At 44.0% G+C, this 26,544-nt stretch overlaps 2 gene segments (V, D, J or C); both read right to left on the reverse strand.

The window, feature by feature from the left end:
• The window catches only part of LOC142836168 (T-cell receptor alpha chain constant-like), a 203,679-nt gene that overhangs the window by 72,042 nt on the left and 105,093 nt on the right, over positions 1-26,544 (reverse strand).
• On the reverse strand, positions 5,311-17,901 carry LOC142836169 (T cell receptor delta constant-like). The segment is given in 5 exon segments: positions 5,311-5,951; positions 7,087-7,200; positions 7,531-7,596; positions 8,070-8,348; positions 17,808-17,901. Coding segments are annotated over 3 exon segments (423 nt in total).

Here is a 26,544-nt window from a genome sequence, read left to right on the forward strand (position 1 = left end):
CCTGGAAGCTGTGGAAATGACTTTGGCCAGCAGGGATTGAACTGTGTGCAAGGATCCCTCCAAGCTGCAGGCTCTGAGAGGGAGAGCAGCCCTTTCACTCTGAATCTTCCCTCCAACATGCAGGGCCTTAAAGATGCTCACAGTGGGATGCTGGCCCAGGTAGTATTTCCCCTGAGAACTCTCCATGCCTGTGGCTGCCAGATACAATTCAGGAGGTCAAGTGAAAATAGAATTCCAGGTAAATAATGAATACTTTTTAAAAAAATGTAGAGTGATGTCCCAAATACGGCATGTTCCAGATATTAGTAAATTTTAGTAAATTTCAAATATTTATTTGAAATAAATATTGACTGCTCTCTTGTGTTTGTGCTGCTGCTAAAGTCTTTCCCCTTCTTTTTCTCCTCTTCCTCCTCCTTCTTTCTCTCTTTCTTCCCCACCCCTGGAGATGGAGACCAGAGCCTCAGGATGCTAGGCAAGGACCTCACACTGAGCCTCTCTGGTGAGCTTTTCAGGGGAGCAGCCTTCTTCCACTGCACATCTACGTATTGAAAGACAAGCTTCTCATCAGTGAAAAGATGAAGTTTTCATTAGTCTTGTGGAGCTCGTGTGTGTGTGTGTGTTGAGACTGAAGAGAGAAGTGATTATATATCTTATATATATATATATGTAATATATGTATCAAATATATATATGTATCAAATCCTTGTGATTTCAGATAGCAATCTGAGGGAAAATTCCAACAAAGTTGTAATCCGGTAATCCAGGGTGGCAATGAGTTAGGAACCAAGTGGAGTGGCCAGGGACATCTCACTGGAGTGAAGGTCATGAAGGACTAGGCCCAGAGTTTTAGACAGCTGGAACTAGCTGGGACAGGGAAGTCGACGGAGGACTACAAGAAAGGCTGTAACAGCTGAGGGAGACCGAGAAAGCAAGGAATACATGTGAGTACGGCTGGAAAAGAGGCAAGGGCCAGAGCTTTGTAGGAGCTCAGAGACACAGGCAAAGAGGAGCAGTTAGCATTCTAAAGACCTGGAAAATGGATGGCTCAGGACAAGAGCAGAAGCAAGGGGACCAGTTAGGACTCTTTGCGGTGGTCCTTGTAAGAGATCATGTTTGCATGAAGGGGCAGAGGGGAGAGGGGGAAAGATTCCAAGTGCTAACAGGTATTGCTGATGAAGCAGATGTAAAAAAAAAAAAAAAAGGGAGGGAAGGGCCTTTGCAGACCCTCATGGGGTTGAGGAGTGAATTAGTGTTTCTGATTCCAGAGCAGTGCTTCCTAAATACTGTGTCATGGATTACATGGAAAGCCGTATTGTTGGGGTGCGTGACTGGGAGGGGATGGCACAGGGTCTCCAGACACGGCAGGTATACAGGGCTTCTCAGAACAGTACCTTAGTAACCTTCATTGCATTTTACCTGCCAGGAAGCTCTCTCTGGGGCAGTAATTTTACCGCTGTAGCCAAGTGTAGGCTGTGGACAGTCCCACGAGACAGGAAGATACACAGCGCAATGCAGTAACCACTGTCAGGATCAGCAAGCACCCCTCAAGACCAGAAACCAGACTTGTAGGGTCCAAGGCTGGAAAAGGTGTTAGAAACAATCTTGTTCTCCCATTTTCCACCTTTATACAGAGGGGTGATGGGCTTATGCGTTGATTTTACACATTGCGTACTACACAGGAACATATCCATTTGTTCGTTTATTGAGCTCTTCAAGGTGAATACAGAGGTCAGGTGCCCTGAGACAGGGCTACCTGAAGTGTGATTCATGGACTGGCGCCAGCCATGATCAGAGACCCTCGGAATGGAGAGCCACTTACTTTATGAATTGAGTATGCCAAAGCGTGCCATGGCAGGGATGGCAGTTTCCTTCCCTTTATCCCACGTTCTCAACCTCCCTCTGTCCTTCCCTCCACCCCTCCTCACATTTAGTTTTTAAAGCAACTCATTTTCACTGTCAGAAGTCTCAGTCCTAGACTGTCTGGAGACCAACATTTCTATAAGCCGCAGCAGTCCCTCGTGGAGGCGCTTACCTCACAGCTTCAGCTGACCCAGTCATATGACAGTCACATGAGCGGCTGCCTGCCTCCCCTCATTTCCTGTCTATCTCCGGCCCATCCAGAGCCCTGTGAAGATTAAAGAGCTCCCAGCGGCCTTCTCCATGGGCTGCCTCCTGCACTGACCTAAAGGATAATTCTTGGCTTGACTCTCAGCCTTTTGTTCACCTGTAAGGGGCGCATTTCTTTTGCTCTGTACCCCCTTCCCTTTCTCTGACCTTTGGAGGCTCGGTCCCTTGTTCCTGCATGCTTAGCTTCTGTCTAGTCATTCTCTGCCTGTGACATTCATTCCTGTTCTCTATTGAGTTCCTCCGAGCTGGTCAGTGTCTGGCAACTCAGAAGCTACTATTGTCTCATTTCCTCTTCACAGACAAGGATGCGCTATGTATCACGCTGACCCAGAGCTCACCTGACAAGACAGTCGCAAGTGGCAGTGGAGTAACATTGCTTTGCACTTATGATGGGACTTTTCGAAATCCAGATTTATTTTGGTATCGCAGAAGGCAAGATCTGTCCTTTCAGTTCATCCTTTACAGGGACGATACAAGATCCCGTGATGCAGACTTTGTTCAAGGTCGAATTTCTGTAAGACACAGCAGCGTCTACAGAACCTTCCACCTGGTGATCTCTCCAGTGAGGACCGAGGACAGTGGCACTTACTATTGTGCTTCAGACACCATGGTGATGCAGGTGCCCAGGAAGCCTGTACCTAAACCCCTGGAGCACAGTTGAGGAGTGGCCTTCTTCCACAGGAAGTCACATCTCAGGTTGTCAGGCATCCTTCTTAGGCGTCTGTATCCCAGTCTAGCCTTTAGTGGTGCCCCAAGTGATTGCTAACAAAAGGCCTGGGCACAGCCGGGGAAGACTCTGGCTTCCAAGGAGCAGAACATCTCCCTTCTGGCTCACTGGGCCTTTGTCACCTGCGTCTCCTGTGATTGGCTTTGGAGAACTACATCTTGAGGAAATACCTTTTCTCTGTCCTCGAGCCTGTGCTGCTTGCTGTGAGGGTATCAGGGTGGTGCAGGTGTCAGGCCAGGGACATCACCGTCACTGTATCTCCACCATCGCTTACTCATTGCCGTGTATTAATTAGTAAGCGTTCATCTGAGACTCCGAGTAGATTATTAAATCCATTCCTATCGTACCTTCGTCCTGTATCTTGCTATGGTTAGTCATGTTATTCTTCCTGAGTGTGCTCTGAAACCCCCATTTTATTTATTTTGTTTGGACAACGTTTCTCTCTCTTCATTGAAGAACATGCCTGCTAGTTGTCAAAGAACTGAACACATTTTCTAAGGTGCTGAGTGTGGAGCTCAATGGTATCCTGAGACAAGACCATTTCCTCTAAGAATAACTGGTGTGTGATGTTGAAACAGATGCCCCTTCAGTTTCTGAGACACGCTCTCACCTTTCTCTATTAACGTCTGCATCTTAAATATACCAGCAGTTATTAGATACAACCCTAGGGATGGAAGAGCCCAGATGTAAGAAATAGTCTCAGCTGGCTCCTGACAGCCAGGGATGCCATGCTGTGCTTCTAGAACTCTGCTGCAGCCAGACCCAGGAGGCTTTATCAAAATGAATTCGGGCAGGAGTTTGCACGCTCTTTAGACACAGTAAGTGAAACGTAGCCAGTATGTGGAGCAACCGAGAGGATGAGGTGAGCAAACCACAGGTTACGGTTCATCCCAAGGCAGCATCTTTCCTGGATCCTGCCTTCAGTCGTCTCTCTCTCTCTCTCTCTCTCTCTCTCTCTCTCTCTCTCTCTCTCTCTCTCTCTCTCTCTCTCACACACACACACACACACACACACACACACATACTTGAGAGCAGAGGGAGAACAATTTCCGGGAGGGAGAGGGCCAGTGGGAGGGGTTAGGAATGTGAGAGAGTAATGCGGGTGGTGGTGGATCTGAACAAGAAGATAATGACATCCTTGTAGGAAAATCTTATAATCAAACTTGTTATTTGTTTGCTAACTAAAATATCGATTTAAAACTTTCGGAGGTTCATTTTGGTGAAGAAATTTATAATTCTGTGGTGTGCTAGGATTTTTTTTTTCTGGCTGCTGGGTCAGAGTCCTCTCATTTGTTGCTGACAAGAGGCGGTCCTGGAGCTCAATGTAGTGACATTTAGATTGGCACATCGTCCTCATTTTGGTGATGCAGTGAGCTCCTGGGACAGTAACTTTGGGCTGACAGTCTTGAGACCTTGGTTCCGTTCCTAGCAGTATATCTGCCTCACGGAATGACTTTTGACAAAGTGCAAACCTTTTTCTCCTGGGGGTGGGGTAGGCAGGGCAAATGTTTTGTTCCATTTGAAAAATGAGGATGCGATCTTTTCTAACAACTTCAAAATAGCATTCTGATGTCACAGCCAGGAGCAGAAGTGAGTGTTTTGGGACTAGGTGGTCTTCATACGTAGCAGGTGACGTGTGGAATGCTGTCATTTCTGTTTCCTGGGTGGATCTGACTTATCCTCCTAGATTTTCCTGAACCCAGGGCCTCCCAGCATAGTTACCGCCTTTGGTTTGGAGTCTGTGGCCTATGGTGGCAGGGGAATTACCAGGAGTACTTGTTCATGTCACACCACGGTCCCTGCTTTATACTTCTTGTAGGAGCTGAGGAAACCACAGGCTCCTACCTTGGTGCTACCAATAAAGCTGAAGCCTTGCCAGGCTGGGCTGAACAGAGCTGCATGCCACACGGAAGGTGCTGCTGTGATAACAGTGCAGGAAACCAGGGCCTAGTCCCCCAGACAGGCCCCTCAGGCCTGGGGTCAGGAAGCTGTGGTGTGACTGACATGCCCACTCTGGCTTCCAGCAGACTAATAGCTCAACAGGGCTGAGTGCCTTCTTCCCAGGCAGCCCACAGTGAGTGACTGCAGAGGTTGCAGCTTAACAAATGCAGCAGAGGCAGGCCGGAGAAAAAAGGCAGGAAAGCACCAACATCAAAGACCAAGGCAAAAGGATCTGTGCCCAGTGATGTCAAAGCCCAGGGCACAGACTGGCCAGAAAAAGACAATAAAGTTGCTGCCTTCACAGGGAAAAAGAGAGAGGTCACATTCTTGTCCCTGCTTCCAAAACTGCTGCCCAATGAGTGGTTGGCAGGCTGGGCACAGGTCGCAATTCCGTACCCTCAGTACTGTGCCTGGGACTCAGCCAGTTTGTGCAGTGAAGTCAGTTCACAGAAAGAGGTATCCTTCCTCTCTGTATTTTACTTTCATCTTTGGTAATAGAGTGGAGAATGGTTAGATGTGATTGTAGAAGCTTTATTGCCTGTTTGGAGAGCCTTCAGGAGCCACAGATGAGCATAAAGTATTAGGAGAAACAGAAAGTGCTGAAGTCATTGGCGCCCTAGTGCTGCTGGGGAAACTCTCCTGCATGGTGTGGGAGTAAAGACAGAGAGTGGACCATACTGACCTCAGGGGAGGGAGGAGGGCGCTGGCTAGGAGTGGGTTGAGTGCATTTTCCATGTTTAGCTAACACAACACACGTTCTCTCTCCCAAGACCATTTTCCTCCCGGGTTATTAAGCTGGTGGTTTACTGCTCCTCGCTTTCTGGGTAAATAAAGAAGGAGGGAAACCGTTTTCAAAGTAGAACAGTTATAGGGGTAAAAGAAAACAAGTCTATATCTTCATAGCTTTCTATGCTTTTATAAAACAGCGTGTAAAGCCAGGCCCACAAACCCCACTCCCAAGGGCTTTTGCTTTTCTACTGGACTGGAGAATTAGCTGGCTTGCTGCCGTCACAGAATAGCTGGTTTTCCTAGCAGCCCTTTGGATGCAGTGGTGATGGGTCAGTTTGAAGCACTAAGGAGTTGGAAGCCTTGGGTATAGCATCTTTGTAAGCTTTTGGTTTCTTTCAGGAATCATAGTCTCCTCATGCCAGCCAGCCTGCAAGACAAGGAAAATCATTACAGAATCATAGACTCTGAACTCTGGAAGAGGTTGCAGGGGTGATGTCATTTTGGGATGGTGGGTACCAACTATGCTGCACCACTACAGACATCATTAATCAATTGTGGAATGTGGCAGAGGTTCTGCTGGTCAGTATAGTACTCAAACCCATTGGCTTTCTTGTAACCATTCTTAAACCCAGGCCCAGAGAGGGTAAACAAACTGGCCATGGAATCAGAGACCTAGTCACAAGGTCAGGACTAAAACTCAGTTTTCTGGTACCCAGGGCAACATTCTTTATACTGCTGTGCTGCCTGTGGCCTCCGGACTGCGAGTGCAGTAGCAGGTGGGGCTAGATACCCATTTGGGAATTATTGGCTGTACTTAGAGATCAATCCAACCCTCAAAATTTTGGGTCATTCCTTGAACAGAAATTGATAAACATTTGGAAACACTGGGAAAAATAAGGGGAGGAGTATTTTATTTTGTTTATGTGCATGGGTGTTTCACTCGCACGTGTGTCTGTGGACCATGCGTGTGTAGTGCTTTTGGTAGCTAGAAGAGGGTATCAGATACCTGGAACTTGACTTGCACATGGTTGTGAGTTGTCATGTGGATGCTGGGAATTGAACTCTTATTCTCTGGAAGAGCAATCAGTGCTCTTAACCACTGAGCCATCTCTCCAGCCCCAGGAAAGATGAGTTTCATAGGCATGCCTAAGTGCTCTTTCTCTCTTTCTCCCTCCCTCCCTCCCTCCCTCCCTCCCTCCCTCCCTCCCTCCCTCCCTCCCTCCCTCCCTCCCTCCCTTTCTCCCTTTCTCCCTCCTTCTCTCCATCACTTCCTACCTCCCTCTCTCCTTCCCTCTTTCCCTCCTTCAATCCCCCTCTCTGTTTCTCCCTCCCTCCATCCTTTCTTTTGAAACAAGGTCTTGCTACATATCCCTGGCCAGCTTGGTGCTATATATCAAGGCTGGTCTTGAACTTACATCAATCCTATTGCCTTAGCTTCCCAAGGGCTAAAATTATGGGATGGTACCACTACACTTTCCTTGTTTGTTACCATTTCCAAATATTCTTCCCAATTTATAGCATAATTGGGGTGGAGTTGTCAATACAAAGTGAGCAATTCTTACCTTAAAAGAAGAGTAACTTGGCAGTAAAGAGAAAGTTGGTGGCCACACTCTTGACAAACAGCATCCGTAGCCCCAGCACTACGAGGGACATCATGTTTACATCCTTGCTGTGAACTATGATGGAATAAAAGTAAAACAGCGGCTTCAGGAGGGGCCAGATTTCTCTCTACAGTGCCAACAACTGTCTCCAGTCTGCTCCAAATGGCCACAGCTCTTCCTGGCCTGTACACCCAGCACGGTGCCAGGCAGCACTAAGAGCCCTCAGGCTCCTGTGCCCACCCAGACAGGAGGGAAACACCGGCTCACAGCCTGGCCAGCTCTGCTGGGATGGAGTCGGGGAACCAGTGGATTCGGTATGGTTTTTTGTTTTCTTTTGAAGTTTGATGCTTTGAGGTCTCAGGTGACAATGACAGGATTTGTTTTAACCACTTTGTTTGAACTAACCTTTTGAGCCATGGCAAGTCTCTGAAGTTTGTGTGGCACTTTCCTGTTCTGGTGGTTTTATGTCATCTAGAAAAAGCAAGAGTGGTCAAGATTAAGTTGGCAAGCAAGAAGCAAAAAGAGGAGACTCTGGGTTGGTAAACTGAGGATAAGAGGGCCATATATCTGTTTATACAGGCAGGATTCCTTTGATTTGGGACCTTTGTCATCATCAGGACAACCTCAAGATGCTCTCTAATCTGTAGGGAGAACAAAGATTTTCAATCAATGATGAGACAACCACCCTTGTGGGGTTTTCGGATTAAAATGATACCATTGGTGCCAGACATTTATATGAAAAAAACCATGGTTGGTGAAGATGAGCGATGGGGATTAAATAAGAGGAGAGACGCAGAGCAGTTCCTTCTTAGCCAGAGATGAGCGCCTTCATTTTTTTTTTTCAGCATAATGCTAAACCAGAAGTAACCTATGCTGGGCTCACACTGTCCACTTCTCTTTTCCTCCAGTTTTCCCATCTTAGCTCCTTGAAGCTAGATACTCACCAGGAGAATTTGCATGTGGTTCAAAGTCTGTCGAGTGCACAGTTCCACTGTTGTGCTGAACTGAACATGTCACTGAATTCGAATCTCCATACTGACCAAGCTTGACAGCACTGTACTTCCCGCTGGGGGAGATGACTATAGCAGGGTCAAATTCCGCTATCTTCTTGGATGACTTGAGACTTATATTCACTTCCTTGGGATAGAAGTCCTTCACCAGACAGGCAACATTCGTTCCATTTTTCATAATGAAAACAGATGGTGTGGTAGGAGGCTGAATTTCTGAAAATATAATCAACTGAGATGATAATCTACAGCCTTAGGAGAATTAAACTGGTGTTGTCTAGAATCTAGAACACTCTATACCTTGTTAGTGGTATCCCTGATAGCCTTTCATAGACGCATGGGCAAGGTGAGAGGAAAGAAGGAACACTTAGTTTGGCTTCATAATAAGGAGCAGAAAGGAGATAGGATTGGAAGAGAGATGTGGTGTAGCAACTATAAAGAAATTTCTAGAACTGAGGATATAATATGAGGCCCTGGGTGTGATCCCTGGCGCTACATAAACCCACCATAGTGCTATATACCACTGATTCCAGCAGGAAGGGGGAAACAGGATGATCAGGAGTTCTAGGTTACCCTTGAGTAGCAGTGCAGTCTCGGCTATATGATACCCTGTATCAAACTAAACCAAACCCAATCCCCAACCCAAAGAAGGCTGGAGAGCTCATTTGGTGAAGTGTTTGCTTTGCAAGCACGAGGGCCTGAGTTTGATTTCTAGAGCCCACATAAAAATGCCAGCATAGTAGCAAGTTCTTGTCATCTCAGCACTGGGGAGCAGAGACAGGATTTTCAGGGCTTGCTGACCAGCTAGTCCAGCCTAATTGGTGAATGCCAAGCCAACAAGAGACTCTGTCTCAAATGAGATAGGTAGTGTTTCTGAGCATAATACTCAGTGTAGTCCTTTGGCTTCCCTGTGCTCATGTGTGCTTGCACCTGCACACACATGCCTACCTGTGCACACACAAACAGTTTTTAAAACCAAGTTTTTGGGTAAGCTGGACTTATCTATGATTTGTTAGTTAGTTGGACAACTGAGGTCAGGCTGAATATCTGTCTGGGTCAGTTTGTTAATTTTAAACATGGGAGCCCTTGGAGGAGATTATGGAAGGCGCTCATACTTTGCATGTGTCAGTTAAAAACACAGACTTCTAGAAAGGTCTGCATAGTCAACTCAAACTCAGAGGGTGGCATTTGGAGTTACTGTGAGGTGTTTTCCCTGTTCTGTAGACTGGAACAGATTGCACTGGAAGGAAAGGCTGGATTTCTCTCCATTTGGGTGGATACTGATTCTTTTCCCAAGGGCCTGCCTACTATACAATTTGAGTGTTTTTGTTTATTTATGTTTGTTTGATATAGTTTTTAACTGTATATCAGGCTGATCAAACCCTTGATCCTTTTAACTCCCTCAGCCTCCTAAGTGGTAAAACTAAAGGTGTTTGCTATCTCCTTGGAGTCATTTCTTTGGAGACAGGGTCTCATGCATCTCAGACTAAAGGTGTTTGCTACCTCCTTGGAGTCATTTCTTTGGAGACAGGGTCTCATGCATCCCAGACTGGCTTTGAACTTGCTATGTAGTCAGGGGTGATCTTGAACTCGTGACTCTTCTGTTTGTATCTTCTGAGTGATAAGACTGGAGGCACACACCATCAGATAACAACCATTATCCTCAGAAAGTAAATAGAACAAGCTAAACTTATTTCTTACTTTATTCTAAGAGGGGCTGTGGAATGAACGCTGGTCCCAGAACTGGATCCTCTACCTGCCTCTTCTTTCATACCTTGCTTTGACTATAACCCAGTGCTATTCTAGGTATGCACCTTTTCTCTCCTTAAAACGGGCAGTATTGACGCTTTGAGAAAGACAGTAATGATTCTCATACTGCCTGATTGGAGCTTCTGAATTGTGATAATTTTGTATCCACAGAGACTTGGATTCTATGTTATCTTTAAATAACCACAAAACAAAGAGCCTTGTTCTTACTTATAATAAGGAGCAGCCACTGACCTGTGAACAGATTTCTAATCCTAAAACTCATTTCTGACTTTCAACAGTAATTTCTCTCATGAACAGGGACCATAAGCCCATAGTGTTTACTAATGAAAAGATGGGGTTGTTGGTATCAAATGAAAACTATGTTGAATTACAATGTATGTTATCTCTTATGGGTTATGATCAAGGCAGCAAGTCTTTTACTAAACAGAAAATCTTGGTAGTGCATATGCAAGTAGAAAAGAATTGACTTTTCTAGTGCTCTATCCAGAGTCTGGGTCTGAGTTTTAGCCATGGGGTCCACAGTAGTAAAGCTCTGACCAAGTCAGTTGGTCCGGGTTGGTTGAGAGGAGTGGTTGTTAATGGAAAGGTGGCTGCTGATCTCCATGGTATAATTAGATCACGGTGGATCTGGGCGAGCCCAAGAGAACAAGCTGTCCCGAGAAGGCTTCCTCATGTCTGCATCATAATTCTTTTTATTTTTTCTTCACCAAGAAGCTCAAATGAAAGATGGGGATCTGGCACTCAGGGAAGGACAACTTTCCAAGATTCTATTTTGACTTTAGCTCTAGACAAGATTTTGTTTTCTTTCTTTCTTCCTTCCTTCCTTCCTTCCTTCCTTCCTTCCTTCCTTCCTTCCTTCCTTTCTTTCTTTCTTTCTTTCTTTCTTTCTTTCTTTCTTTCTTGTTTTTTAAAGACTTTCTTAGAATATTTACTCCCAACCTTCGTGAGAAAACCTTTGCTTTTTTATTTCCTGTTTTGTTTTCTTACACACTGAAGTCACTGACAGTAAAACTGATAACCCCAGCACTAACGGCTGGAAACCACAAGTCTTAATTACTTACCTCCTTCCAGGAGCATGGCATTTTTTGTTCATTATCCTGTTTGTGGCTTGAGATGTATTGTGGTTGATTTTCAAGAGAATTAGGAGTTAGAAATTTGTTCAATTAAAAAAAAATCAAACTAACCAAAGCAAGCTCAAATCCATCTTGTTGGTTATTCAAGAGCACGTTTCAGTTTGAGAAAGTTGGACAGTGAAAGCTTACTTGTATTTTTGCTGTTTGAGACAGGGTCTCTCTAAGTAGTTAAGGTTAACATCACACTCAATCCTCCTGCCTCAGCTTGCTGAGTGCTAATATTACTGGTGTGTGCTCCTGGGCCCAGATGCTTGTGTGGGATTTTCAAATCTAAATGCATCAAGAGATTATCACCTATTATCATAGGGAGATTATATCTGAATAACTTATAATATAGCCGGCAAGGTGGATGTCTGGAGACATGCATAAACACACATGCTGAGACTTGAATGTAGTTGTTGGGGTTTTAGATTGGACACAGAGTATTGATTTAGTAAAACATTTTCTCAGGCTCTCTCTCTACTTAAGATCCATATGTTTAAAACAATTGAAATAAAAGTTTATTTAATCAATTTGTTGGCCTCTGATTGGCATGGTAACCAAAGAAAACAGCTATCTGGTTTGAACTGACCCTTTATTTTTAAATAAGTAGAATGTACTCCATGTAGTTGTCGTATGGAACTTAGTCTACTTTACATTTGATTTAAACAAATATTTGAAGATAACATTTAAAGGAAAGATTTCATTGTTTATCTTTGAGAATAATCTCTTATTATTCCACGAATATGACTGGATTTCAACACTTTCTTTCAAATGTATTTACTTGGACAATACCGTTCATTTTGTTTTCAGCCATTCTCTTAAGACACTCATACAGTGCTAAAATTACATGCGGGCGAACAGCAGAGAGATAGAGACCGCCCTCTCTACATGCTCTTTATGATCCCATTGGTTCTCTAGGAACTGTGGTATCTATAACACATGCCACTCAGAATTTCACGGTTCATTGCCAGTCTGGAATTTCACTTAAGCCCTAAGGTTTGCCCTACCTCACCCGGTTATTCCACCTGTCTCCAAAGCCTTCCTAGCGGAGGAATATTTGTGCTCTGTCAGGAGGCATGCCGACTAGTCAGCTTAGCCAAAGGTGTCTGTAGGAAACAAGCCACATCCTGGGGAGTTTGAGCCCAAGCGCACCTGTGACTGCCTCCCTTCCCCCCAGTGCTACATTTACTAGTATAATTTCAAAAAGATTCCTCTGTTTTCTAGGTTGATCTGAAGATTTCAGAAATAAATGAGGACTAGCGTTTTAGCATCTGTATTTTAAAAATAAAAGCAGTTGGAGAAGCATGTGAGCAGCTCAGTGTTCTCGTGCTGGCTCACTTCCTTCTGGTGCACTCTGTCTCTGAGATGTAAGCCAATCTACTAGTTATAATTTGTAATATAAACTGGGGGGTTGCTCTAGTCTCAGGACTCAAGTTATCCACAGAAATAAAGAAAAAGATCAACTTACAGGGCTCCACAAAGAGCTTTGTGCCAGCTCCAAAAAACATCTGCCGGGTGTTCCAGAAGCACATTATAGCCTTGCTTTACAGATAACCAGTCTGGGACTAGCCCTGGGCCTGAGTCTGAACATCTGTGCCATTCCTCACAGCCTGCGTCTCAGCCTGTAGAGCCCACAGTTCAGAGAATTACAAAGTTGTCCTTGATAGGACAGGGGGCCGAGTACACAGAATGTCCTTCTTTGAGCTAATAGTAGCTGAACATTTGGATAGGAAAGTGGGCAGGATGTCTCCATCTCAGAGGTGCCAGGACAGGGCTGAAACAGGGCAAGAGAGGGTGACAGTCAGCTGGTTTCAAGAAGTCAATTTGAGCTCCCAGTTTTTTAGAAGACTTTCCAAGAAAAGCATCAATAGCGGGATACAGAGATAGAATACTAAATTTCTTACCCTGACTGAAAAGCAAGGAGAGGAGGCCTTAGAAACATCATTTTCTCATACTTTGGTTCCTTTCTCTAGAGCCACAGATAGTGTGTCCTGATTTGAGTCCTATTTTTCCTCCATTACTCAGGGAGTTTCATGGTAATAATGAGTTGTTTCCTAACTGCTGAGCCTAGAAAAGGGCCAGGGACCTGAAAGTTGAGTAGCCAAGTGGCTGTGTTTGACAGGCCCCCACTAGTGCTGTGTGGTGTGTGGGTGAGGGAGGTCTAGTCCTTGTGCTGCTGTCCTCAGTTAGTTTTGTCTAATAATTTCTTCTGATTCTGGAGCCAGATGGACGTCTCAGGAATAAATAGTAATCGTGTGACTACGTGGATCACACTATCTCTCACCAAACTCAGGAGGTAGAGCTAGAGCCGGGGAAAAGAGACTGCCAGTTCAGGACCATTATTCGAAGTTGAAGCTTTCTCAGACCTGAAGACTTGATTTAAAATTCTTACTTTCCCCACTTGAGCTTCACATATTGCATTAACTTCCACCACTGCTGGCAGAACCCAGAGAAGAAAGTAGTGTATCGCGGGGATGTGTGTGGTCAGTGGCCCAACAGAGAGTATGCGTTTATTTTTTCAACCTCCTTTCCCCTGCCCAAAGGAGTAGCCTCAAGGATTTGACTCTTAACACAGAAGATAATTCCGAATTTCAAGTAGAAATGGTTTAAAGAGAAAATAAAACAGTACTTTTCGCTCAGATGCAATTTGTCAAACATCAATCAGGCTGCAATCACTATAACATAACTTAGCTTTCCTCCTTCTTTTCGTTGCTCTGGCATTTCTCTGCTTAGAAATAAGGATACAAAACAAATCCCTGGAAGCAATAGGCAATGGAGAACCCTTACCTATTAAATGAATAAAAACCCTTAAGTTTTTATTATCCTCTGAAAGACAGAGACCGAGTTGACAGTACCAGTCACTTAGGACTGCTAGACTTCCTACTTCCCTGCACCTTTCCCACTTCATTTCCTCTAGAATATTAAAACTTCTCATGTCACCATGTAAGTGGTAATGACTGCCCCATTGGACTTGGTATTTTGGAGGTCATTTGTAAGACTGTTGCTCTCTGGCCTGGCTCCAGCTCTTGACTGTTGGTAGTCAAATCACTGATTATAGAGCCTGGATTTGCAAACCCTGGACCGTGTTACCGTGGGCAGCGCCTCTAGGAGAACTCCATCACTTCTCTACTGTTCTGGAGCCAGTGGCTGTGCTTCTGGGGTGAATATGGGTCCCCGAGGCCTTGTGCAGAGTCTCCAGACTCAGAGCTAACAGAAGAGTTAAGCATGACCCTGGCTGGGATGGGATCTTGGAGAACCACTTAGTCTGTGGCCAGCCTTGCTGGTGTAATGCAAGTTCTCAAAGGAAAAGAGAAAGAAAAGAAAAGAGACCAAGATGAGGAAGGGATCTTGGGGATCACCTAGCCTGCAGTCAACCTTGCTGGTTTAATGCAAGTTTTCAAGGAAAAAGAAGAGACCTAGATGGCAGATCTATCGATCTCTCAATAGACAGAGAGATGATAGAGTACATTTAATGGCTTCTTTCGTGTCTTTTCAATGTTTCTAACCCTCCTTTCTATACCATGACAGCAACTCATTTTCCTCTGAGAGTGAGAGAGGCTTATCTGAGCAAAGTTCTGTGGCCCTAGTTCCCAACCAGAGAGAGGACCAGTACCAGAACCAGAACCCGACCTATGGCTTTTCAAGGTAGTTGTAGAAAATTTATTCTTATTAATCTTCAGGGTAGAGTTTTCCATTGTGCATCAAGTATTTTCTTATGAAAGACCCATTGGCCCTCAAATTCTATTGTAATTCACTGCAGCAACTAATAAATTTCAGTTTTAGACGCCACCTCCAATGTCCTGAGAAACTTCAGTCATTGAAACTGAGCTATAGTAACTCCAAGGCTGTGGTTCTCACACTTCTTGATGCTGAGACCCTTTCATACAGGTCCTCATGTTGTCATAAACCCCAACCATATACATATTTCATTGCTACTTCATGACTGTAATTTTGCTACCGTTATAAATCATAATGTAAATATCTGATATGTAGGATATCTGACCTGTGACTCCTGTTAAAGGGTCACACACTCCCTTCTGAGGGGTCATGACCCATGGGTTGGGAACCACTGCTCTAAGGGTACTAGCGCAACGTGGTTCTCTGATGAGCAGGCACCCGTTCCCATAGATGGGCTGCACTGGTTCAGTACTTGCTTAGGCATCAGCTGGGCTCTTTGCTACCCATCCCTTCCAGTCCACCTCGTCTGTTGGCATAGGGTTGGCAGATGAGGGTAGCCTGAGGAATAGAATCTCTTGAAGGTTTTGGAGATCTAAGCGCTGCATTTTTCAGCCTGTTTAACTCCTTTTATCTTCTAAGTGTTGATATTTAGGAATGTCCCTAGGTTTTTGGCTACTAACTCCTTAATCTGCCATCTCTTATCCTTAGATTTTTGGCAGAATATTTCATTTTTCCTAAGAGAAAGGAATCATTTTGGTTTTGCTGAAATGCTAAATGGCCATTTTAAGCAAAAATAGTTATAGGAAGGCTCAAGTAAGCTAATGACCACCAGGTCATGTATCAGCTGGATAGGAAAGGGCAAAGTGCTTGAGGGCGAGGCCTCCTGAGTCTGTTCAAGAGTTCCTGTAACTACATAAAACATTATCCACATCAAAGCCTTATACTACTTAAACACTGGAGTCTACACGATAGCAGCCATCGTAACCAGCTTCATGAGCTGATGCTGTCATTGGGGGTAAAGACAGCAAATGTGGCTGGGCCTCTTTCTTAAGCCCTTGAGAACCCAGTTTCCATTCACAGAGCCAGGGAAATGGGTGCTGGGACCGGAAATAGCGCTGGTTCCCATTTAGGGTTGGCAAAAGACTTGGCTCTAGAGGGGTTCCCAGGTGTCCAAGGGGATGTCCCCAGCTAGGTCCTTGGGCAGCGGAGGAGAGGGTGCCTGAACTGGCCTTCTCCCATAGCCACACTGATGAATATCTTGCATATCACCATAGAACCTTCATCTGGCGATGGATGGAGATAGAGACAAAGACCGGCATTGGAGCACTGGACTGAGCTCCCCAAGGTCCAGATGAGGAGCAGAAGGAGGGAGAACATGAGCAAGGAAGTCAGGACCGTGAGGGGTTGGTCCTCTCACTGAGACAGTGTGCCTTATCTAATGGGAGCTCACCAAAGCCAGCTGGACTGGGACTGAATGAGCATGTGATCAAACTCGACTCTCTGAATGTGGCTGACAATGAGGGCTGACTGAGAAGCTAATAATAATGGCACTGGGTTTTGATTCTACTGCATGTACTGGCTTTGTGGGAGCCTAGTCTGTTTGGATGCACACCTTTCTAGACCTGGATGGAGGGGGGAGGGCCTTGAACTTCCCACAGGGCAGGGAACCCTGACTTCTCTTAGGACTGGAGAGGGAGGAGGAGGGGAAGGGGGCAGTGGGAGGGAAACAGGAGGATGGGAGGAGGTGGAAATTTTTAATAAATAAAAAGGAAAGAAAGAAAGAAATTGAAAGGCAATAAATAGACTGAGTTGCTCGACTTACGAACTTTTACTGTAACAAAACAAAAGCTGTGAACATGAACTTCCCTGCTTCACTGTTCAGCCTCAGGTCTGTCTCTTCTGGCTCTGAGCCTCTACAGTAGGTGGCCTTGAGGAGTCTGAAGATGCCCCCCAAGCTTGGGTTTCCCTTCCTGTTTCTAGATCCTTCACTTCCTTCACTGCCCACACAGGACCCTCCCGTTCCTACAGTTCTCTGAGTGAGTGGAGCCTGCCCCACCACAGTCCCCCATCTGGCCTCCCAGAGCCCCTTCTTGACCTTGGAAAACAAACTGAGCTTCAAAACAGCAGGGCAGAGAGCACTTGTTTCTTTCCCAGAAGCCAGGCTGATGGCCTGTGGCTACTGGTGCTTGTCACTAGGCTAAGATTTGCTTGTCACTATACTTTAATGGAGTTTGCTGACCCGTAGACCCCTGGCTTAGGGCGATACCCACTACCTGACTGCAATAACTGGCAGCTTCTACCAAGTAGAAATCACTGTCCTTTTTAATAACAAGAAATTGTTGAATTTAGATGTCAACTCTAGTGATGCTAAAAGACACCTTTTGTGTAGAGCACATTCTTTCAACACTTTTAGCGCTGCTGCTTTAGAACAGCTATGAACACGGGTTCTGAAGGCACATAGGGAGTTCCCACAGACTTTTAAGTGTCTCTTGGCTGGAAGTCCCACACACTCACTTAATTCCCATTCTTGGATCTGGTCTCACTGGGAACCACACTGCTTCCTCCTTATTTCTCTCTAGTAGCACCTTCCAGCTGCAGTTTGAACAAGTAGACCCGAGTGTCTGCACACCTTCCTTCCACAGAGGACCATGCTCACATATTTGTAGTGCATGGCCACTTATTCTGGCTTCACGCTCCGCATCCAGGACTCTGATTCATCCTATGCTCTCCCAGGAGCAGGCATTTGACCTATGGAAGGTCAGCATTATTTAAATCTGGAGCCACTGCTACAGGACCACCTGGGCTCAGATTCGTCCTGACCCTGTTGAAGCTGTCCCACTTTGGTTTCTACAGTTTGACTTGATTCCACGGAGAAGGCACAATGCTCTCAGGTTCTTCTGAGAGCATAGGTAATTTTAAATCCCCCAATTCTACTTTTTTATAGGTGCCCCAGCTCCTATGGAGAAGCTAACCATAGCTCATCTCTTCTAGACATCTTCCTGGACAGTCCTGGACCGCCGGGCTTCTCCATATTATTCCTTTTACATTTCCTTGTACTTCCACCTAGGTAGAAGATCCCTTAGCTCCAAATCCGGACAAATAATTGACTTACTTGGTTCCACAATCACTTGGGTTCCTTGTCCAAAGACGAGCTTGTCTGTAGCACAGCCACTGAGGCCATTTCAAAAACCTCCATGGCTCTTCCCAACTTCTTAATGTTTACTTCATGGCTGGAGGGCTTTCATGCTTCTGTACTTTAAACATGGCACTAGCCGCTCATCCAGATGTCTCATCATAACTTCACAGATGTGTGTGAGGACGGGTTTGCCTATAGGAGCTTGTTGCTTGAGAACCAAGTGGGAACAACATATTCCGCAGCAAACGTTTCTGGCACAGAACATACGACATTCTCTTAGCTGAGCTTTCTGCTGCTTAAAACTGTTCCATTTCTTAGACCCACAAATAAACTGCTTGTCTCAAATATCCAGCACTTGGTCTTGGATCCAGGACAGCTCCAGAGTGGAGACTTCTACACTTGTCGTGTGGCTTTAAGGTCAGAGAACACATCACACAGCAAAGGAGTTCCTAAGTGCGGCTGGCGAACTGGCCTACCGACGAATCAACCTCCCCTCAAGTCCACCTTCCCAAACTGCAAAAAAAAAAAAAAGAAAAAAGAAAGAAAGAAAGGAAGAAAAAAAAGAAAAAAAGAAAGAAAGAAAGGAAAAAAAAGGAAAAGGGCAATTTTCTCCAGGGACCTGACTTCCAAAATTCCCCATGGAATGGCTCATTTAGCTCTTTGAGTGTTGCAGAACCAATAGGAAAGCAAGACAAGGGTACATTTAACAAAGCCCTTTCGTCTTCCTCATTGATTCTGTACCCTTGCAGTTTTTGTACAGGTCCCCAGTGGGGTTTGTAACACTGTGCCCTTATCCCTCTAGCCACAGTGTTTCAGAGCTTTACAGAAACCTTCCCTGGGAAGGTTTCATCATGTGTGTCTGAGAACCCCCAGCCAGATGTCTTCTGCAAGTCAAACCACAGCGAGATCAAAGGATTCGGCAGTTAGTTCAGGCCAGACTTGCCTGGGCACTACTGTCCAATGCTCACTGCCCTGCTGGCTGGAGACCCTGGGGGTCAGAGTGGACTGCTAGAAACGGTCAAGTTCACTCCTATCCATACTTTTTGTTCAGTCTTCTCTGAGATGGTTTCCCAGGGAGGAGTGTGTTAGCTGTCTGAAAGTCTCCTGTGTGTTCTACGTGCTGTGGGTTAGGCAGAGAATGTTTGTAGCCAATATAATTTTTCCTCCCCCCGTTAAGCCTCAGAACCACCTTTGCCTGCCTACTTTTCACTTGAATAGTATTATACGGTCCGCAAAAAGGCTTTCAAGTAAATTAAAAATTCTATCCTCTCCACTGACCTCCCAGTTGCTTGCTTAATTTGGAGCCAGTAGCCCATATGGCGCTTTGTGTGAGTCAGAAATGACAACCTGCTGGGCTCGCAGAGGCGGCACCTCAATAGGCAGTCTCCTCAATTTCCAAAGACAGTTCTTTGGATTGTCCTCTAAGATGTTTCAAACGGCCTTCAAGTCAGATCTTGGGCTGGTTCCAATATGTCCCTTGACAACCCAAACCTCTGGCCTAAATTTGGCTTGCTTTAACCTTTCCTTTGTAGGACTTCGAAAAAACTACTCCAGCGAAGCCGGAAACAGAGGTTCCCTGTTTTCAAGCCTCCTTCAATCTTCACTCTTGTCCTTCCCTTTGTTTCTCTGTCTGTTCTGCATGTCAGGTTTTACTAGGTCCAGTTTCCAAACCCAATTCTCTCAGATCCTGATTCAGCAGATGAACCCCTCCTGATCAAACTTCAAGTTTCTATTGTTGAAGTCCATGGCATTTACTCACGGCAACCTGAGCAGACTAATGCAGGGCCCTGAGTTGTAACTATCCAATAATACATGCACACATTCATACAAACAGGCACATGCAACCCCAGAAAGCTGACGGAGTTAATAAAATGTTTATCCGAACCCACCCTTTTTCTCATGAATATGTGGCAGGGAAGAACACAGTGGATATTATTAGAAAAGTGATGTGACTCCATTGCTTCATGTTAAGGCACATGACATTTGACCCAACATTGTTGTTTCTGCAACATCAGTGCAAATGTCAACAGGATGAAGGGAAACATCGCTTTGGTATTGTGAAAATAGATCTGAGTGTCCTGCGTTCTCTGAACAGGTCTCGGGGTCCTGAGGACTTGACACGCTGCACTTTGAGAAGATTGTCCTCATTCTCTGTTGTTTGTGCTGTCAAAGCTGCAACAGCAGTGGAAGACTACAGTCTCTCTACCGCTTCATCCCCTACCTGCCTGCTAGTGGCTGTGACTCCCTTAGCGTGTGCTTTCACTAACCATTGCACAATGATCAGACACCATTGGAGTGACAGCTTCCTATGTTTGTAGATATGATGGATTTGACCTTCACTTTTTTTTTTGTTTTTTTGAGACAGGGTTTCTCTGTATAGCTTTGGAGCCTGTCCTGGAACTCACTCTGTAGACCAGGCTGGCCTCGAACTCATGGAGATCCTCCTGTCTCTGCCTGCTGAGTGCTGGGATTAAAGGTGTGTGCCACCACCACCCGTTTTCACCTGCATATTTGGTTGGAATTTCTAGCGTGAAAGGCCGTGAATCTAAATGTTGCCGACTATAATTTCTTCTATCTGGTAGTCAGATGTTGCACCCTTAATGACTGTGTTTGGTGACATAGGTAGGACTCAGTGATGGATCTGACTGCATTATGTTCAATATGCATAGTATGTTTCACTAAATGTAAGTATTCACGTATTTAAGTGACAAGTTTGCTGGCAAAGGAAGGTTCAACAATGATCTAAGAGTTTGATTGCATATCTTTGATATAATACTATATTTCTTTAGCAATGATTCAGTATTCTCATTAAAATAAATATCTACTTATTTAGGTGGCTGGTACTTGGAAATGATAATGCAATTTTGCAAAACCATGAACGGGAAGAATGAACCACCATGGCTTGTGGGTTAATGAGTCAAATAGTAGCTTAGCAACCAGACAGGACAGAAAATTAACCAGGTCTTCAAATTCAGACTCATCTCTGGCCCCAAAATGTCTAAATTTTATTGTGTTAGTTACTTGTATTTTTGGTATGATGAAAATACCTGACAATAGTAGCTTGAGAAAATAAGATTAGATTTTGGCCTATAGCTCTGTGGCATGCAATCTGTCATGCAGGGGAGGTAAATGCCAGCAGGAGACAGGTGGTGACATTCTGTCCAGTCTAGAGGCAGAGAACCTTGAATGTCTGTGCTCAGCTCACTCTTCCTTTTGTTTCAGTCTGTGACCCTGTCCTATGGAAAGGCACTGCCCACATTTAGAGTGTTTTTCTATCTCACTTAACCTGATCTAGATAATCCTTTCATAGACGTGTCTAGAGATTTGTTTCCATGGTGACTAAATTCTGTCATGTTGACAATTGTAACCATCATGATTGTCAAGTTCTCATTTGGGAGATTGAGACAGTTTCAGTTCTGACAAAACTTCCTCTTGCCATCTCCGTGACACCTGCTCACCTGTAGGAAAAGTGAGCCTGGCAACCAGCAGAGGGGAGCTCCCTGGTGGAATGTGGACGTCTGGAATGCCCCTCCCCCACTTAAGTGTAATACATCTCCACTTTTCACTGTTATTATAATCTCAGATCTTGAAAGGATTTTAAGATACCCCCCAGTTATGCTTGTGTCCTGCAAAAGAATAGTAAGAATCCAAATGGACACATAATTATTAGTGTTTTTTATTTATTTGACGTGTGTATAGTTATAGACAGGATGCATTATTATGTGAGGAATAAATCAAGTTTTTGTCTCATTGTCATCTGGACATATCATGGCCATCGCACTCTTGAATTGCTACTACCTGGGAGACCTGTACGTGATGGGGGCCGCTGACTTGCTCTCATGGAGGGGGTATTGCTCACGAGTCCACATAGCTCTCTAAGAGTTCATTGGCCGCTAACTGTAGCTAGGAGGAGGGTCTCCTAAAGTTCTATCCCTCCTCAGGGATATGCAAATAGTTGTCAGCTGATGGGGAAAGCTTTTTCTTTAGTGATATAGCAGCCCACAAATTGCTCGTGGTCTTGTGCATAACCTTTCCAAAACACCTGTAAGTATCACCAACCACGCTCACTGTTTTTGCCAAGCTACACTGATTAGACTGCTGTTGATACCTTATCTAGGGTGAATAGGAACTTACCCATTTCCACAGGGAAATTTACACAGCATATGTGTGAGCACAGAGTTTTAATTGGTTCTGACTTCTATAGATTCAGGCAGATTCTTCAAGAAGTATATACATTTTCAAAATAATATTATGTTTCACTCTTTCATTTGTTTAAATCTGCTGTAGATTTGTTGACCAATTAAAAAAAGACATTATATTAAAATTTTTGGAATATTCCAAAAGAGATTAGTAGAGTATCACAAGCTTGTCACCTAGCCTTAGCAATTCTTAGCATTTACCATATTTTCTATTTATTTTGCTCAAAAATTTAAAAATACATCACAAACATGACAGGTCATTACTGCACATTTCAACATACATTACCATTAACTTTGTGTGTGGCTTTTTGAGGCAGGGTTTCATTCTGTAGCACAGGCTGATCTAGGATTTACTATGTAGTCCACATTGGTTTCCAACCAGCAGCAATCTCGGTATCTCAAACTCTTTAATATCAGGATTACAAGTGGAGCCACTGTGATTGGTTTTATTATACATTAACAAAGAAGAGTAATTGTTTTTTACACAGTCACAATCTCATTCCAATCTACCAAAGTCAATAGTAATTTCCTCAAATCACTTAGTAACATCTCTCTTGTCAAAATTTTCAGTTTTCCCATTTATTTTTTACATATTAAAAAATGGAGATCCATTTAAAGACAGTATAGCCCATTTGGTCAAAGTGGTTATAGTTTTCTCTGTCCCTTTTGCACACTTTTAAGTCCTGTACCAGTAGGCCCTCTGTTTCCCTCCCCTTCTCACATCACTGTTTATGGGAGTGACAGGGCCGCTAGTTTGCAGAACATCTCACTGTACCCATCCGTTCTCTTTTACTGTAAGGAAATACTCAAGCGGAATGCCTTATAAAGCAGGGAGATTTATTTACTCAGCCTTGGATCAGGAAGTTCAAAGAGCAGGATGCCGAGCTTATGAGCTCCCATGTCACATTATAGAGAACAGCATCAAACAGGACAGCAAGTAAAAAGCACACAATGCCAGACCAGGCTCGAGAGCCCAGAGGACCAACCTTGTTTCTTTGCAAGCTTAGGAATCTTTCAGCATTTAAGATAACTTGCTCCTCTTGTAGAGGACCCAAGTTTGGTTTCCAACACTTGTATAAAAGCTCACAACTGTCCACCCCTTCAGCTCCAGGGGATCTATCATCCCCTTCTGGCCTCTGTGGGCATTGCCATGCATGCATATGGTGCACATTTGCACAGGCAGACACAGCACATAAAATAAATAAATAAAATAAAGTAAATCTTTTTTTTCAAAAACCCAACATTTGACTGGGGCCTGAGAACTACATCAGCTCCTTCCAAATGGAGGTCCTTCAGCAGCTGCTGTACTTCCCACTGGGCTCTGCTTTTTAAAGACTCCACACTGCTTCCCAATACTATGAGCAACACCTAAGTCCTTAGGGGACACAGTCAGACCAAACCCAAACCACGGTTCTTGCTCTCTGGGGTTTTTGTTTGTTTATTTGTTTTTAAATTAATTAGATTTTTTTTTAGAAAAAACAATCCAAATTCCCACTCCCTCTCCTCCTTCAATTCTCTATACACACCCTCCCACTCCACTCCCATCTAATCCTCAGAGAGGGTAAGGTACATTGCTTTGTGGAAGGTCCAAGGCCCTCCCTACTATATCTAGGCTGAGCAAGGTATACATGCAAAGAGAATAGGATCCCAAAAAGCCAGTACAAGCAGTAGAGATAAATCCGAGTGCCACTGTCAGTGGCCCCTCAGTCTGCCCCAGCCATGCAACTGTCAATCACATTCAGAGGAACTAGTTTGGACCTATGCTTGTTCCTTCCCAGTCCAGCTGGAGTTGGTGAGTTCCCATTAGATCAGGTAAACTGTTTTAGTGGATGAACCTTTTATGGTCTTGATCTCTTTGCTCATATTCTCATTCCTCCCACTCTTTAACTGGACTTTGGGAGCTCAGTCAAGTGCTCTGATGTGGGTGTCTGCCTGTTTCCATCAGTTGCTGGATGAAGGTTGTATGGTGACATGTAAGATAATCATCAGTCTGACTACAGGGCAAGTCAAGATCAGGGCTCCTCTCCTCTGTTGCTTACTTAGGGTCTTATCTGGGGTCATCCCTGTGGGTTCCTGGGAATTTCTCTAGAGCCAGGTTTTTGCTAACCCTATATTGGCTCCCTCAATCAAGATATCTCTTTCCTTGCTCTCATATCTGTCCTTCCTCCATTTCGACTATCCCATTTCCTCAAGTTCTCCTCAACCCTCCTCTTCTTCCCTCCTCTTCCCCTTTTACCCTTTCTTCCCCCCTGCCCCCATGCTCCCAATTTTGTCAGGTGATCTTGAATGTTTCCAGTTTGCAGGTGGGTCTATATATGTTTTTCTTTGGGTTCACCTTATTTCTTAGCTTCTCTAGGATCATGACCTATAGACTCTATGTTATTTGTTTATAGCTAGTATCCACTTATGAATGAGTACATACCATATTCATCTTTATTGTGTCTGGGTTACCTCACTCAGGATAGTGCTTTCTAATTCCATCCATGTGCATGCAAAATTCAATAGATCACCGTTTGTTTTTTTTTTTTTTACCACTGAGTAGTACTCTTATGTGCAAATGTGCCACATTTTCTTTATCTGCTCTTCAGTTGAGGGCCATCTAGGTTGTTTACATGTTCTGGCTATTACAAATAATGCTTCTATGAATATAGTTGAACAAATGCTTTTGTAGTATAATTGAGCATCTTATGGGTATATGCCCAAGAATAGTATTGCTGGATCCTGAGGTAAATTGATTCCCAATTTTATGAGAAACTGCCATACTGATTTCCAAAGGGGTTGTACAAGTTTGCATTCCTATTAGCAATGGAAGAGTGTTCCCTTACTCCACATCCTCTCCACTATAAGCTATCATTAGTGTTTTTCATTCTGAAAGGTGTAAGATGGTATCTCAGAGATGTTTTGATTTGAATTTCCCTGATGGCTAAGGATGTTGAACATTTCCTTAAGTATATTTTGGCCATTTGAGATTCTCTTCTGTTGAGAATTCTGTTTAGTTCAGTACCCCATTTTTAATTGGGTTATTTAGAATTTTAATGTCCAATTTCTTGAGTTCTTTATATATTTTGGAGATCAGTCCCTTGTCTGATGTTGGGTTGGTGAAGATCATTTCCCATGCAGTAGGTTGCCTTTTGTCTTATTGACTGTGTCCTCTGTTTACAGAAACTTCTCAGTTTCAGGAGGTCCCATTTATTTATTGTTGCTCTCAGTGTCTGTGCTTCTGGGGTTATATTTAGGAAGTAATCTAGTGAAATATATTCACATCTATTGCCATGCACACAACTCAAGTTCAAATGGATTAAAGACCTCAATATAAATCTGACCACGCCGAACCTGAGAGAAGAGAAAGTGGGAAGTAGTTGCTCTCTAGGTTTGATTAGTTGTTCCTTTGTGAAATAACATAGTTAGTTTTTGTTGCTTCCTTGTTTCTCATTAGAATGGAAGGTTAGATTGGATTTAACTTATTTACTTCCATGAATAATACTGTGAAGGTTGTGTGCATCAAGTACGGAGTCATGCCAATATGGACTTGGTAGCAGGTAACATGGGCAACATAGTGACAGATAAATCTGCTGCTTTGTTAGGGTACCCATTCCCATTCCAACCAGCAAGAATACTGAGACTTTCTAATGTTTTAATCCTTTCTTGACATGCCGTGTGTTTTCTGGTGTGGTTTGTCTGGGTAAGGCAGAATTCATCACATTTGTTTCTGTAGCAGTGAATGTCTACAGTCTGCTTGTAAGAAAGAAATTATAAACCATTACTCTATTCAAAAGTTAATATCTAGGAGTTTGCACTTTTATCAAATAAGCAATCTATTTCTGTATGAAAAGAATGAGAATTTCATTAAAAATGTTATGTTTGTGAATTGCTCATATTCTCTGAAAATGGGCTTCTTTGATTTTATTTTGATTGGGCTGGTGCTTCTATCACTGAAACTGTATAACCAGTCATTTTCAACAACACAGAAAGGATTCCCTGACATCGTTCCCCCTTGTGCATGGGTTTTGTGTTCCTGGATTGATAAAAGAGGAATCTGACCCAGTGTTCTCACTGAAGATTGTCACACTGTGATGAAAAGTTTAATTTTTGCGTCTCTGGACTGACTCATGCCGGATTACGAAGAGAATGGAGAGGAGTCTGAGACTTGGCGAGCTCTCAGATCTGTGGTATCAGCTGGTTTGTCTCTGATGTGCGCATAACTACTGCTTAGCTCCCAGGAACCATCACACCCAAAACTAAGTTCACGTGGGTGGAGATAAATTGTCTTTCCTACGGAATGAGGGAACTGGTGGGTTAGTGAGAGAGGGGGATGGCTTGATTCTCAAGTTCCCAGTGATGCTCTACCATACTGTCTGCAAAGACCAATTAAAGCTTATTTAAAAAGCTCTTCTGGCTGTCTTGATGCAATAAAAATTTCCTTCCACCACATATTTTTCTCTTTCCCGGTGATTTAGGTCTCCCTAGGCACAGCCTACATTTTTCATCACAGAGGCTGTTGTTTCTGTGTAACC

The sequence above is a fragment of the Microtus pennsylvanicus genome, chromosome 15 (genome assembly GCF_037038515.1).
Source record: "Microtus pennsylvanicus isolate mMicPen1 chromosome 15, mMicPen1.hap1, whole genome shotgun sequence".
NCBI lineage: Eukaryota > Metazoa > Chordata > Mammalia > Rodentia > Cricetidae > Microtus > Microtus pennsylvanicus.